Source organism: Bombyx mori, chromosome 14, assembly GCF_030269925.1.
Source record: "Bombyx mori chromosome 14, ASM3026992v2".
NCBI classification, from domain to species: Eukaryota; Metazoa; Arthropoda; class Insecta; order Lepidoptera; family Bombycidae; genus Bombyx; species Bombyx mori.
The window spans coordinates 1,160,649-1,176,963 of NC_085120.1; the positions used below are offsets into that span (position 1 = coordinate 1,160,649).

The 16,315-nt window shown below is 38.9% G+C and overlaps 1 protein-coding gene across 2 annotated transcripts in view; it reads left to right on the plus strand.

Moving 5' to 3' along the window:
* The first annotated feature begins 929 nt into the window (after positions 1–929).
* LOC101745800 (prostatic acid phosphatase) overlaps positions 930–16,315 on the plus strand; it is a 31,718-nt gene continuing 16,332 nt past the window's right edge. The window contains exon 1 of one of the 2 annotated variants that reach the window (XM_004922761.5): positions 930–1,052. Coding sequence is in view for 1 of the 2 variants with exons in the window: in XM_004922760.5 (XP_004922817.1) it covers positions 9,438–9,500 (63 nt within the window). In the remaining variant the exon portion in view is untranslated. Of the gene's footprint in view, positions 1,053–9,240; positions 9,501–16,315 lie in introns of those variants that run through there. The other variant, XM_004922760.5, reaches the window with a different exon arrangement.

The window sequence follows — 16,315 nt, forward strand, 5'->3', positions numbered from 1 at the left end:
TTATGTATAAAAGTACATTAATTCAATAAAAAAAACATTACACACACTACCATGTGTTTGACACACACACGCATTTAAACTCTTTTGTTTATTGTTAAAGTCTGTTGTCAAATTGAGAATAGATTAATAATGTTTGTCTTTAATATTATTTGTCTATAGTCTAGCCTTGGCGAAATCTGTGATTACAGAAGTAAAGTCTTTGATAATAGAACCATAATAATGTTTAAACTTATAATTTTAATTATTTATGGTCGAATTTCGATTATTGGGCGACCACTAGTTAAAATAATAAGCTTCGCATATCGTCTTTTCGCGTTAAAAGTGTGCAATTTCCAAAAATATTCAATATTGAATTAATATGCGGAATCATTCGGTATCATCATCAGTATTTTTCTCATAAATACTGTCAAAAGAGCTCAGTTTAGTTTTAGTTTTTAATTTTTTGTAGTTTTCCTATGTATTGACTGCTATTAACAAAATTTTATCTTACTTTAAAATATAAATAATGTAACTGGTGAAAAATAAAAAAATTATGTTGCAAAGATGATTAATATTAAAAATATCACATGTTAAACCTTTAAAACACTCTCCTGTAAAATTAGTAAGTTTTGAGATTATACAGTTTTAACGCGAGAAGACGATATTACGCTCTCATCAACTAAATTGAGAGTAAATAGAGGCACGACTTGAAGAAGTTGGGGAAGAGAAGATAATCTTTTTTTTATCGAACGATCCTCCGCCTTCCGCATCCAATCTCAGCATATCGCCGCAAGTCATCAGTCCAATAGGCCAGTACCGCTGATAAACTCTGATGAGTAGCCACACTACTGTGAGCGTAGGATCATCTGACCCCAAAACGGCCAACCTGCATCAAGCCTTGTGAACCTCTGCTCATCCAACACTTAAACGAAAGGCGTGAATATACATACAGAATATCTATGTAGTAAAGACAGTACAGTATCGCTTACCACTCCGTCTTGAAGCGGCGACTCGGCGCGACGCGGACATCGCCTGTTCAAACTAATCACTATCTTTACAATTATTCATCAGATGTGAGTACTGTTTGTTAAATTTTTTTTATTGCTTAGATAGGTCGATGAACTCACGGCCCGCCTGATATTCAGTGGTCTTCGGAGCACATAGACATCAATGACGTAAACGCTGCTACAGTGGGTTCGGCGTCTCAGTTTTACAGCACAGCAACTGCCCCACCCGTCAAACCGAAACGCATTACTGCTTCACGGCAGAAATAGGCAGGGTGGTGGTACCTACCCGTGTGGACTCACAAGAGGTCCTGCCACCAGTGAAAATATGATTTTATATCACATTTGATTCTAGGATACGCGAATGGTAGATATTAATTGTGGTTACGGCAACGTATTGAATTCACGATCCGGCGTTTGGGATACTTCATTAAATTAGTTTAATAGTTTTATAATTAATTAGCCGTACTCCCCCGCTTTGCTGGGCATTTAAAATTAACATTATTATTTATTGTCATTATTATTAGGGAGTCCAACGCTCATATAAACATTAGCCTATCCATTAAGTACATGTATTTTCTACATGGATACCAAGGTTCAAGTCAATCGGCTGCACGGTTCAGTAGTTATAACGGAACATCCGTAAAAACCACTGTAGATTTATATATTAGTATAGATTATATAGTTTAATAGTGTATCAGTAAAACGATTTGAGTGCAGCTGTGTTTACAATCCGGCTTGCGTATCTATTTCTCTCAGTGAAGCCCCATCAGTCATGAAATCGCGAAGGCGGAGGAGAGTAAAACTCACTGATGGTGAGCGATCACCGTTGCTCAAGGACATCACCCAAAAGGGCTCATCAGATGCTTACCATAGACGACTTTTCTCAATTAAAGTTATACTTAAAAATCAAACCAGCTGTCAGCTCGTACGCTCATGCTAAAAAACTGTTTCTAAATCATAATACTATGTACTCATGAAAATTTAAATAAACAGCTTAGTAAATAAAATCGTTAACATGAAACATTTCGAACGAATAAGGCTTGTCATTAGTCATGTTGTATTGTTTTATATTTCACAAACTCGAGTCCGTCAAATTTTACAAAGACATACATACGTATTTAATAATTACGTGTTAATGTGTATTGATACTCTCATGCACACAAGAGGAAGCGTGCGCTTCGTTTGGAGCACTCCAGGGATTCCCGAACTGTTTTGGGCAAAAGATCCATTTATCCTTTTTTTTCTTTCCCCTACCTAAGCTGATAGCCTTGAGAGGCTATTTCAGCTTCTCCTTGACGTGGTGAGCTCACGGGGCTCTAACTGGGAATGTCGTTAACACTTGCCCTAGCAAGAGCAGTGCTTCACAAAATCTACCACCGGATCGGAAACGCGAACCACTGAGAAGATCCGGCGAGAAACTCAGTGGGCTGTGTCTATGGGTTAATTTACTCGGCGAGCCCTTCGTCGCAAGCGACGGGTTAGACGAGGACGATGACGGGTGCTTGAGGTACCTAAAACCCTTACAGCCGAATTACTTTGAAAATCCTATCTCTAGCTGTTTTCATACAGTGAAACAGTATTCCCCCTTCTACTCTTCTTTTCGTCGCTAATTCCTAACGCTAAGGGTCGTGGCCTCGCTGGCCAACTTTCTCGTGGACCATCTTGCGCCAGCTCAGTTTCTACTAGCGTACATTTGTAAGTGCAATAAAACCACAAGAAACACCTTAATAATTTGTTTACCGAAAAAAACGTTAGTTAAAATCAGTCCATTTTTACACGCTTTAGTGAAGCTAATACACTTGTATGTATGTTTGTAACTGACTCCTTTAGACACGATTTTGACCCACTTTAAACGGCCAGATGTCATTCAAACCTTGTAGATTTATCGAGGACCGCTGACAATACACTAATTTGATAATTAAGTCGTATCTATGTAACAGGCTTTTTAATAAAAACATGATTTTATTGTTACGGAACAGAAGAATCAGACTGATTACGGGAATAGATAATGTTGATTTCGACTTTTTGTGCGATTGTATTCAGTTCGATATTCAGCTGGGCCTATCAATCATATCATTTTTTTAAGCTGTCATCCATGGCACCTATGCAAATTTTCACATTAACCGAATGTCTTGAAATTAGCAAAATTTACCTTCAAAAATTCCTTTTCGTAGATACAGGTCAAGCTAATAGAAACGCGTTACGGAATTCGAATAGTAACTAAACAACAATAAAGATATTTCGATATTGATTTATCTTAAAGTAGTCTAAAGCGAATTTAGACGATTTCAAACGCAATAGTTGACCTTTACAATGCAATTAAAATTTACGAGAACATTACATAATTTCATCCGCACGTATGATGTAATCTTAAGAATACATTAAATATAGTGTCTATGTTTTTATGAAATGCAGCTCATGTTAGGCGTTGAATGGAGCCAGTAGACACCTCAATGTGGAACCTTGATATATATGTACCTTCAGGGCGCAATCTACCCGTGTATAATTACCATTTACCTCACCGGCACAGCAATTTAGCGTGTTAAGAATTCGGAGGAAGTTATAATATCATACCAAAGAAGCGGTTTTAGGGGTGCTGACATCGACATTTTCTCCCTGCCAAATCATAACATTGGTACCAGAAGGGGTTATTCCCACTACTCATTGAACGATAGGTAAACTCACGGGCTCATCCTGAGAGAATTGCGAACACTGATCCTAGTAAGAACAGTGCTTCGCTGAATCTACCACCGGATCGGAATCGCGATCCACTGTTAATATCCAGCGGAAAACTCAATCGGTTGTATCTATGAGCTAGTTCGCACGTCGAACTATTTGTCATAATCGACGATCGGTGCTTGAAGAGCCTTTCTTTTTGCTTAGAAGTGTGGACGAGCTCACAGTCCACCTGATGTTAAGTGGTTACTGGAACCCATAGACATCTACAACGTAAATGTGCCACACACCTTGAGATATAAGTTCTAAGGTCTCAGTATAGTTACAACGGCTGCCCCACCCTTCAAACCGAAACGCATTACTGCTTCACGGCAGATATAGGCGGGGTGGTGATACCTACCCGTGCGGACTCACAAGAGGTCCTACCACCAGTAAAAAAGCCTAAAAACACTGAGAGCGAGTCTGGAGGATCAGATAAGACATGTTTGAGGCGGCGGCGGCTTTGCGTTACTCCGTCGCCTGGGTCGGATAAGTAATTAGCAGCCGCCACGATAAGAGGGTTATCGTGTCGTTTTGACACTTCCTTAAAAACTTACATATGTATCGCTTCTAGATTTAGATCGTGGTATAAATCAACATTCCTCACAACACTTTACTTTTTTACATTGTATGAAGCTAATAAAAGCGTATTAAAAAAAAAGCGGAGTGCATTTTAGATTTAGTATGTTTTGTTGTGTACATAGGGATTTTTATTTTGTCATAAGTTTTAGTTTGGTTTCGACACATTAGGTAGTGTGAACTGCATGGTAACAATCGCCGGTCAGCTTGATTTCCAACAAAATTGATATTTGACCTAAAAATAATACTAACAGCGACCAGGCGAGATTACGGAGGTAAATCTATACTAATATTATAAAGAGGAAAGATTTGTTTGTTTGTTTGTATTGAATAGGCTCCGAAACTACTGAACCGATTTGAAAAATTCTTTCACTGTTTGGAAGCTACACTATTCCCGAGTGACATAGGCTATAATCTTTTTTGAAAAAAAATTGGGATCCTTACTCCTCCAATAATGTAACCCAAGGTGTAAAAAAATTACCTAAAATATTCTTTACATCACGTGCCCTGCGAAAACTATTGATGATAGAATAAAATAATAAATACGACTTTGTAGAACACATTATTATTTACAAAAAGTTTTGCGACAGCATATGTCTAACTATTATAGTCATGCCGCAATAAGTGTTCTTTTATTTAACAAAAATAAAACAACGTCAAATATCGTTGAAATTTTTGTTAAAGACCCAAGCGGAGTCGGAGCGGGCCGCTTGTTAATAATAATTTTAAAACGTATTTTCTTGAACTGATAATATAACACAATACTAACTAATAAAATAAAGTAACAATATAAAATCATAAAAACATGTGAAAACTATAGAATAAATTGAAAAGATCTAATTTAAATAAAAACAATATTATGTCTCCTCGGTCGATATTATAAAAGACTGAAGTAAAACCCTACACTAATGTGAATGACGTACGTACGTATGTATGTGTTTGTAAACAATATTCATTGACGAACCAGTTATGCCAGCTCCACACTCACGTCGCGAATCCAACGACTGGCTTACGTAACTTGACGAACAAAGCAAAACGAATGTCAACATTCAACGAACCTAAGCTAAAACTTTCACCTGCGCTATAGATAACAAATAGACCTACTGGTGGTAGGACCTCTTGTGAGTCCGTGCGGGTAGGTGCCACCACCCTGCCTATTTCTGCCGTGAAGCAGTAATGCGTTTCGGTTTGAACGGTACAACAGCCGTTGTAACTATACTTAAGACCTTAGAACTTATATCTCAAGGTGGGTGGCGCATTTACGTTGTAGATGTCTATGGGCTCCAGTAACTACTTAACACCAGGTGGGCTGTAAGCTCGTCCACCCAACTAAGCAATAAAAAAAATGAAAAATATATACATACAAAACGTGAACTAACAGACACTAAGTAATAAATGCCTTATTTATACAAAAATACTAACGCATCGCACTTGTGGGCAGACACTTGTTTTTTTTTTGTTTTTCCCTACATAATCGTTAGTAGCCTAAGTGGCTTAACGGGCGAAGCGGTCAGTGATCTCACGGGCTCAACCTGAAAGAATTGCTAGCACTAACCCGAGCAAGAGCAGATCTGGCGAGAAGATCCGGCGACAAACTCAGTGGGCTGTGTCTATGGGTCGATTGGCACGTCGAACTTTTCAACGTAGTAGTAGTTCAGCGATGACGGTGACCGGTGCTTGAAGAGCCTAAAAGCAATGAGAGTGGATCCCGGGGTTCCAAGTAGCTTGGCTGTTCTCTTACAACTACTTCCCATTAGAGGGACCATGTGGTCTTTTTTCTAATGATTCCATGAAAAAAGTTCCCATTCCCGAATCAAGTGCTTCTTGGATGATAATCTTTTCTGTTCTCTGAAAACCGTAACACGAATACAATCGAGAATCGTATCTCAAAATGACTTCCACGTTTGCTTACACTCATGGCCTGTTTCGATCCATTAACGGTCCTCGTTGAACCCGTCGCTTGCGACGAAGGGCTCGACGAGCGAATTAACCCTTAGACACAGCCCACTGAGTTTCTCGCCGGATCTTCTCAGTGGGTCGCGTTTCCGATCCGGTGGTAGATTCTGCGAAGCACTGCTTTTGTTAGGGCCGGTGTTCGCATCACTCCGGTTTGAGCCCCATAAGCTCACCTACTAGTTAGGGTTACGCTGAAATAGCCTCTCAAGACTAACAGCTTAGGTAGAAAAAAAAAACGCCGGTGAGGTCTGACTGCGAATTTGTAGCTGTTGGATGCGGGATGAATAATCTGAACGCGTACTAGCGAAGCACTTGATATTTAACGGTTACCAGCGCCTGCGGATACTGGCATCTCACTTGAGACATGAAATCGGAATCTGAATGATATTGTTTGACGGCTGTTCAACTCAACGAATGTAAGGAAATTGGACGCGAACATGACAGACACGGCTCCTTCAAAGACCCCAATTAACCGATTATCGAATATCAAGCTTTAACGCCTACTGTAATTACGTACTAATTCGCGAACTTAACGCGAAGGATTCGCAAGCAAGTGTGTAGGTGCAGGATTTTGTTTGTTAGCTTTTATAATCAGTTTATTCATAGTACCAAGGCCGGTAGGCAGTTAGCGGTTAGTTTTGTCGAGGTTGTAAAGTTAGTTTGTAATACGATAGATGAGATTTTAATTAGCTTAAACGGACTGACAATCTAACGGGCGAACTGAATTTAGCCCTTAGAATTCCGTGTAGGTCACCGGTGCCCTGCGTGGGGCACTGAAGTAATTTTATCGATTTCTGTTACTAAGATACCGGAATATCTAGAAGATTTGGAAATTATGAATCCGAAGATAATGAGAATGAATCTGTTTCTAAGAGACCTGAAAGACGAAAACATACATTAACAAACAAAAGAAGGTGAAGTTAGTCAATCCAGGTGCTTAGTAACAGAAATCAACATACAAAATTACTTCAATGCGCCATCTAGGGCACAGGTGAACTACATGGCAGTCAAAGGGTTAAACGATCACCTGAGCTGATAGACACCACAACCTGGATCAAGCCACACGTGTTCAAGATACGAATTCGGAGAGTGGAGAATATTTCTTTCTCCACATAGAAAAACAAGGCAACAAGAAAATATAGCCTTAACGGGTCAGATAAATTTGCAATACTTTGAGGATTAACGAAACCGGCTTTCAACAATGAAGCTGTCCACCTGGTGTCCGATGATAACCGGAGTCCATAGACATAAATACTTATAAGTACAGACATCAACATTGTCGCTAACCTTGAATCATGAGGTCAAACTCAACTGTCTTATACAACAATTGTAACTGAAGGCGGGGAATCACATGACTACTTAGCGACAGAAATAGACGGTATCGCGGTAACTACCCGGAGGGGCTTTCGAAACCAGATCATGAATAAAATTATTCAACGAGACACAAACGCTATAAGCGTATATGGTATGGTAGGCAGCGGCTTGGCTCTAACCTTGGCATTGCTGAAATCCACGGGCGACGGTAACCACTCACCATCAGGTGGGCCGTACGCTCGTCTGCCTACAAGGGCAATAAAAAAAAAAAAACAAAGTCTAGAAGGGGTATAATGAAATAGAAGTGACAAGAAGTGAAAATGTACCCTATTGTACATCAAAAACATTACTTTCTCGCCAAGATTCCTATATTTAGTCCACAATGAGTGGCCAAGACCTTGATAATATTGTAACCACTCCAACATACATTCTATATTTGTACTTAAATTAATTAGAGACTATTGTATTTTTGATCGTTGGTCTGGATACTAATTAAGTATATCGCGAAATTTTGTTTCAATGTCTTTATTAAACAAATCTGGTTAGGTTTCAGCGTACTTTATTTCGTATGTGTTTCTGATACCCATAACACAGGAGAAAATCATAGAGTCGGCATAGGAATTTTTCTAATGGCCTATTGAAAGCATTTGTGACCTACTCGATTACGCTCTCCTACTTTTCTTTAAATAATTTATATATTCACCACGCACACTATAAGTGTGTGCAAGGCACTGTCGTTTTCGAAATTAAAGTGGGGGGTAATCTCGGTTATCTTGAATGTCATCTTATACATGGATTGCGGTGAGAAAATATTCGATCATTGTATATTGCATATTGTTTAATGCACCAACCCTCTGGACTGACCTAATATGGAAGACAACTTTTTTTTTTGGACCGGGGCCGAACCTCCTACGAGGTCCCCGCGCCTAGGGGGCGCGCGGGGTATGTGGGACTTGACGATCGGCAAGGTGTTGGGCTCAGACCGCGGGCCCAAGGAATTTTAGGGCCCCACCCACTAAACGACTCCCCTGCACTCTTACACCCGACGTCTGATCTCCGTCCGGGGTCAAAACCCGGTCAGAGTAGGGAAGTTCCCGCGGTCAACGACACGCGGTGCCACTCCGAGGACGCCCGACCGACGGGTCGTCGAGATGATAGTCGAGGACCAATGACGTCGGTCTCCGCAATATGGAAGACAACTGAGTCAACCATGGTCCAATTTACTCAAAACGCTTCAAGCCGGCAGATCTTGAAGCGCATCGCCAAAAAGGCAATCCTCAAGAACATGAGCGACCAGCAAGTAGTTGTGCATCGTCAGAGCAACCACGACCACTCTGAAAAGTTTCCGACTAAGAAGAAGATATTGCAAATATGTCGATGAAACAAAGCCCCCAAGGAGGTACTGATCGACTTTGAATTTAAAAATACTCTAACTAACTCGTGCCCAAGAACCGCGTTTACAACGATGACTCATGATTTATGATCTCATCGTGTCTATCTATAATTGTGTCTAAAATGTATAAATTGAGACGATTTTGACGTTTGTCTGTATGTTTGTGGTCTCTAGAATGAATGCAACAATTTCGATTGTGTCTATTAACTTTCAGAGATTCCAGAAGCAACATCCGGTCGTTTGTTTTTAATTCTATTGCATTGGCAATATATATAATATTGGCATATATGTGCTAATGTCAATGTTTGTTGAGAGCCTACACGGACGTTTGTCTGTGTGTATGGCCGCGGGCGGTCGCTCGTAAACCCCATCGCTGTTTCCGACCAGAGTTTTAGAAGTCACGATCGTGGCCTCACGTTGTTATCCACACACGTGTTGCGTACAGTTACGTAAATTCAGTTCGCGTTAATTCATGGTTACCTCGTGTCCCGGCAATGTTAATGTCATGGACGACGCAGGCCGTAGCGACAATGGCGCCGTTCGCACGCCGCACGAATGTAAGCTATAAGAACATAACTAAAATTACTTTTATGAAAAATGCTTCTAATATAATATTTCTAGATAATGCTTTACAGTGTAGTTTTGATCTTACAAAAGCAAAAGAAGTACAAGTAAGCTTAGAAGTTGCTTTGTTATGTTTTCGCAAATTGTAGACCACGTTGAAGACAGTTGAAATATTTGGCCTTGTGGTTCGCATCCTTGACTAAAAGACGTGGTCTCTTTAACTGACGAAACCAGCATCTTTGTTAAATTATATTGCTAGTCTGAAAGCAGTTGCCTTGTATATGGGTTTCCGGTACCCGTAACACAGGAGACAGTTACTCTAATAGCTTGAAGCTGTTGAGTGTGGAAGATTGATGGGTGTAGACGAGTTATCGGCTCTTGCTTACCGACTGGTCACTAAAGATATTCTTCGAGCTCGGTCGTGGTCTTGATGTCAGAGTGTCGCGACAAAATCTCCATCTTGGAACCATGGATGCAATGAATGTCTCCATCCATGACTTGTGTTTTGTACGATGCTGTACCATCTCACGGTATCTTCAACTGCTTGGGGATCAACCATCAGAGCATTGTCTTGTAAAATTAAAAAAAAAAACGATTAAATATTTTATCAGGTATGTTGACATTTTAGTATAGTATACATTAGTTCAGAAATCGATTGCAATCAGCACTCTGAACATTTAAATGGTAATCGATTGAAATGTGTTATATATTAGAGCGTTTTTAGAATTAGACCAACTTAAATACATATGATTAATCTAGATATTCTAGCGGTTCAAGGCCCAAAAAAAATTATATTTATCCAAGACAAGAGTCCAAAGATGCGTAATTGTACACGCTAATATTTTCTCCTGTGTTACGTATACAGAAAATAACTACAAAACAAGAACAATCACTAAATACGAAGCTAAATAAATGTAACCATTGAATTTTATATTATAATTATTCTTATATACATACATAATATGTAGGTATTATGTATTCATAATACGTAGGTATAAAGTATTAAAATAGTTTAGAATAATTTTATGTATTAGAAACATTCATTCGATTTTGATGCAAATTTATTTCAGTTATTGTGGAAAGAAAGGTTTCTCTAAAATTTTCTTAACACGTCTCAATACATTTCAATCGTTGGACTGTATTATAGTTTTGCTCGTTAGATTCCGTTCAAACGTAAAGTCCTTGATCTTTTCACACACAAGCTATAACAATATCTTACGTCACATCCTCCTTTCACGAAATCGTATAAAATTTAATATGTGCATTAAATTTTTACGCAAGATGAAGTCCGCTGACGGCTCTAACTATCGCTTAGTGTTTGAAGTACTCACACTGACATGGACATTAGAAAGAAATTTAATTTTACTAACATCGTTTTTTTTATTGCTTATATGGGTGGATGAGCTCACAGCCCACCTGGTGATAAGCGGTTATCGGAGCCCATAGACATCTACAACGTAAATGCGCCACCCACCTTGAGATATAAGTCCTAAGGTCTCAGTATAGTTACAACGGCTGCCCCACCCTTCAAATCGAAACGCATTTTTTTATTTTTTTTTAATGCTTATATGGGTGGACGAGCTCACAGCCCACCTGATGTTAAGTGGTTACTGGAGCCCATAGACATCTACAACGTAAATGCGCCACCCACCTTGAGATATAAGTTGTAAGGTCTCAGTATAGTTACAACGGCTGCCCCACCCTTCAAATCGAAACGTATTACTGCTTCACGGCAGAAATAGGCGGGTTGGTGGTAGCTACCCGCGCGGACTCACGACAGGTCCTACCACCAGTAATTACGCAAATTATAATTTTGCGGGTTTCACTTTTATTACACGATGTTATTACTTCACCGTGGAAGTCAATCGTGAACATTTGTTGAGTACGTATTTCATTAGAAAAATTGGTACCCGCCTGCGGGATTCGAACACCGGAGCATCGCTTCAACACGAATGTACCGAACGTCTTGCGCATTGCTGCTTCACGGCAGAAATAGGCGGGGTGTTGGTAGCCACCAGTGCAGACTCACAAGACGTCCTACCACCAGTAAAATAGACAAAGCAAAATAGCTAACACTTAAAGTCTGCTCCAGAAAAAATCCACTTCCTATACCAAAGAGAAAATATGTATAAAATATGAAATATAGATCCATTTTGTATTTTGATATCTTGAATATATCAAATCAAATCAAATCAAAAAATTTTTATTCAACATAAATGAAAGTACATACTTGTTGAACGTCAAAAGAACTACCGCCAATTCACAAGAACTAGCCTCCGTCCTGAGAAGAATTGGCAAGAAACTCAGCGGGCATGTTTTTTTTTTTTTTTTAATAAATTATTATTTATTAATTTTTTAATATTACATTATTTTTTTTAAATATGAGTTTTTTACAATGAGTATTATAACGTTTTTTTTCTTACCTAAGCTGGTAGCCTTGAGAGGCTATTCCAGCGTAACCTTAACTAGTAGGTGAGCTCACGGGGCTCAAACCTGACGACGTTGCTAACACGAACCCTAGCAAAAGCCGTGCTTCGCAGAATCTACCACCAGATCGGAAACGCGACCCACTGAGAAGATCCAGCGAGAAACTCAGTGGGCTGTGTCTGAGGGTGACGAACACTAGTATATTGTATAACAACGTATAGTCGGTAATCAAATAATATGTTATTCATAATTTTGTTTTAACATGTACACATACGTTGTTTGAAATTGGCGTAAGATTTTGCTTGTTTTCCTTGCGCGGCGAGAGATAAGGATTACAAAATACCAGAAGATTCTAATTATACGTATGTCGTTTGCATCACACATCGTACAATTTGCAATAAGAAAACTTCGTTTTGAACAAGACATTTAAGAGTTTGGAAGTAATGACGAGGATCTTCCACCGCAATATTGCTTAGTAGATCGACTGTCCAAATGTTATTGTTCGGAATCTGTGTATGTATATGAAAGCTGATCTTGAAAAACTCGTTAATGCGATTCAGGCGTCTGTTATTATATTTTGCGTTCTAATGATAGCTATCAGCTACACCGCTCCCAGCCGAACCCGGAGGTCTAACCATACTCTTGGTACTCAGAGTTCGACGTGCAACCTAACCCATGCATCAGCTCGAAGGGTTTCTCGCCGGATCTTCTCACTGGATCGCGATTTCATACCGGTAGTAGATTCATTCGCGAAGCAGCTGCTCTTGAGTTATTAGGTCTCCTTCGGAGGCGCTTGGGCAGCTGTTAGCAATCCCACCCCTCCTGGCTGAGCCTTTGCTCGCCCACCTATCCTGGTGAAACTGGAGAGATCTCCGCGCCACCGGAAATCACTCAATCATAAAAAAAGACCGGAGATCGCATCATAAGTTAGCATTACAGACAGCTTTTTATTACTGGTGGTAGGACCTCTTGTGAGTCCGCACGGGTAGGTACCACCACCCTGCCTATTTCTGCCGTGAAGCAGTAATGCGTTTAGGAGACCTTAGAACTTATATCTCAAGGTGCGTGGCCAATTTACGTTGTAAATGTCTATGGGCTACAGTAACCACTTAACACTGGTGGGCTGAGAGCTCGTCCACTCATCTAAGCAATAACAAAAAAAGATTTTTGTTTTTTTTTTCTAAATGGCCTACAATAATTAGGAACGCTTTCTAAATCTCCATCCTACCTGACGTCATTAGAGCTAAAGTGAAATATTGAATATAAATTTAAACACTACGATTCAACACTTATGACATTATCCATGGTAATTGAAATTACTCGGTTAAAAATTATTTTTTATGTCCAGTAATGATTGCTTACATGCAACAATGATCATAAATGATAGTACCTAATAGGATTTGATAGAGCAGATAATATATCAGTAAAATGTAAGATTTTAAATGTTGATAGCAAAATAACTAAGCATCCTAAACCTAAACCATCTCAACCTAATAGAAATTCTAATTCAATATGATGTATTTTTTCTATAGATTCGAATACATATTTTACAATAGCTAAGCGACATCGCATCATGCCGATTCTCTCGGGAAAGAGATCGTTTTAACTCAGAAAACTTCTGAATACCAGTGATTTCCTGTTACCAATGGAGATTAATTAAATAATAAAAAAAAACAAAGAAAAAAACAGTTAAACATAATGTCGCGATAGATATTCTAATTAAAATTTACAGATAAAATTAATTGACAAAACAGTTTTACCGCGTTATCGAGACTGACTGCAAAATAAACAAAAGTACGTAACAAAACCGGCTTTACTTCCTGGCACGCTGTCGACTTGTGATCGAGTTGCCTCGCGATCACTAGGATATGTCATTGGGGACGCGAGTTTGTCGGTAATTGAGCCTGAACGGATCTACGGTGATCCGGTAAAATTCTGAAACGCGCCGGAAGGCAACTGTCTATACACCCTGTCTCATATCTGGAAAATTACATGAAATATAATTATATATTTAATATAAAATAACATCGTTGAATTAATACGATAGTAATAAAAAAAAAAATTATTTTTTTATTTATAACTTCATATACTAGAAAGTATAAAGGCGGACTTAATGCCAGGGGAGTGCAGAGATGAAGCTTGGTAGGTGTAGTGTGAAGGTGATATTACTTAAACATATGTGTATATATAACATACATAATATTTATAGATACAAATACTCGTACTTAAATAAATACATATACATAAATATATATAGATATACATAAATATATACATATACATATCATAAAAATATACATATATAAACAAATATTATCAATTAGATGACTCTGCTAACTCTCTGAGAAACAGTTCTCGAACCTTCGTCTTAAACGCTTCACGTGTAGTGGCCGACCTTATTTTGAGTGGGGGCGCATTCCATAGAAGAATAGACTGAATAGTGAATGAAGAATGTAAAAAGTCAGAACTATGTGGAGGACAGCGAAGAAGAAGATTGTGAGATGAACGAAGATTTCGGCTGTGGTCAGACCCTAAGTATTGAAAGGAAGTAGTTAAATAAGCAGGTGGATTTGGGGAGTGCGACAAAGAGTAAAGAGTACTGAGAGCACGCAAGCTACGGCGTTGACGAATGGGGAGCCATTTGAGTTGGGAGCGATAAGAAGATACGTGATCGTATTTCCGAAGAATATAAATAAATCGAACGCGGTTATTGAGAAGCCGGTTAAGTTTATTGAGTAGATCTGCATTCAGGTCAAAGTAGCACACATCACCATAGTCGATCATGGGGATCATGTAACTCGCTGACATACACGGAGATGACCTGGGCTCGCCAACTCAGGCTGGAGTCAATAAGTAAATGTAATAATACGTTAATCAGAAAATTCATATTATGTGCTTAATTGATTAGCAATGCATAATGCATGACGCTTAACTTACATTACCAAACTCCATGAGCAAAGATGGCCACTCACGATCAGATAGGTCGGATGCACATCCGTCTAAAAAGACAACAAAAAAGTTGAAAAGCTATACTAACAAATCTACCATATTTTTTATGAGACTAATATTAGTACTAATTTAACTGACTGTTCAAATTCGCCCACCAATTCTTGAGAACCGATGTGATAATATTACATACACAATATTACATAATATTAAAATTATTAACGGCTAGGCTGGGAGTTTGGTAGGGGAGCTTGAGTCTGGCCTATTTTAACGCAAAAAATCCTCAGACACAGCCTACTGAGTTTCTCGCCGGATCTTCTCAGTGGGTTGCGTTTCAGATCCGGTGGTAGATTCTGCAAAGCACGGCCCTTGCTAGGTTTCGTGTTAGCAACGTTGTCAGGTTTGAGCCCCGAGAGCCTACCTACTAGTTAAGGTTACGCTGATATAGCCTCTCAAGGCTCTCAGCTTAGATAGGAGAAAAAAAAAATCGATTCCAGTATGGTAAAGCTTGACGCCTATCTACTTTACGTCTGCCGTGTCTGCCGCATTGTTCCCGAAAGCTTGACATATCCGCATACATTCCGTAATGTTGTTGTAGCTCTTAGCTAAAGCGAAACCTTTCCACAGTGATAAAAGAACGTTCTTAGATCTAAGGTCAACTTCGTTATCAAAATGTATTATTATGACTAAAAAAAAACACTAAAAAAAATTAAACAAAAAAAACAACTTCAATAGTTTTAATCAGATAATATCAATGTTGTTGAACTCTATCAAATATATAATAATAAGGATACTTTACTTAACCTCGCTCTAAGTTCGCCTGATTATAAGTGGAGTATAGTCTAGTAGATTAGAATATGCTTTATTGTACACGAAACCAAATATAAATGCAAAAGTACAAAGTCTTATCGCTAAGAGTGATCTCTTCCAAACAACTGTCATGCGGAAAAGAATCACTTGAATAAAGAAATCAACGGTGATATACTACTTATAGATTGAACATTAATATATTTATTATAGATTGTATAACTCTGGTACACAATGGAGCCAAAAGCAAGTTTATGGTATACAGCGGATTGGCTCGACCCCTGGCATTGCTGACGTCCATAAGCGACGGTAACCACTTACCGTCAAGTGGGCCGTATGCTCGTCTGCTTACAAAGGCAATAAAAAAAGTCGACTAAGTCGGATAGCGTGAAAGGCAAAAATGATTTGGCACAAAATGAGAGTTACAAGCTTGAATGTAAGCGCCTGATCAAAATATTTGGCTAACACCACACACATGCGCAACAATTAGCACGGAAGGCGCCTTCACATAAATCTCAACAATATTATTACGCGCTGGGGCTCGGGATAAATAAAACTTCCACCGAAGTACAAATTAAAACTCTATTTAACACTTAGAACACTTAAGAAACACTTCACAATTCACTTC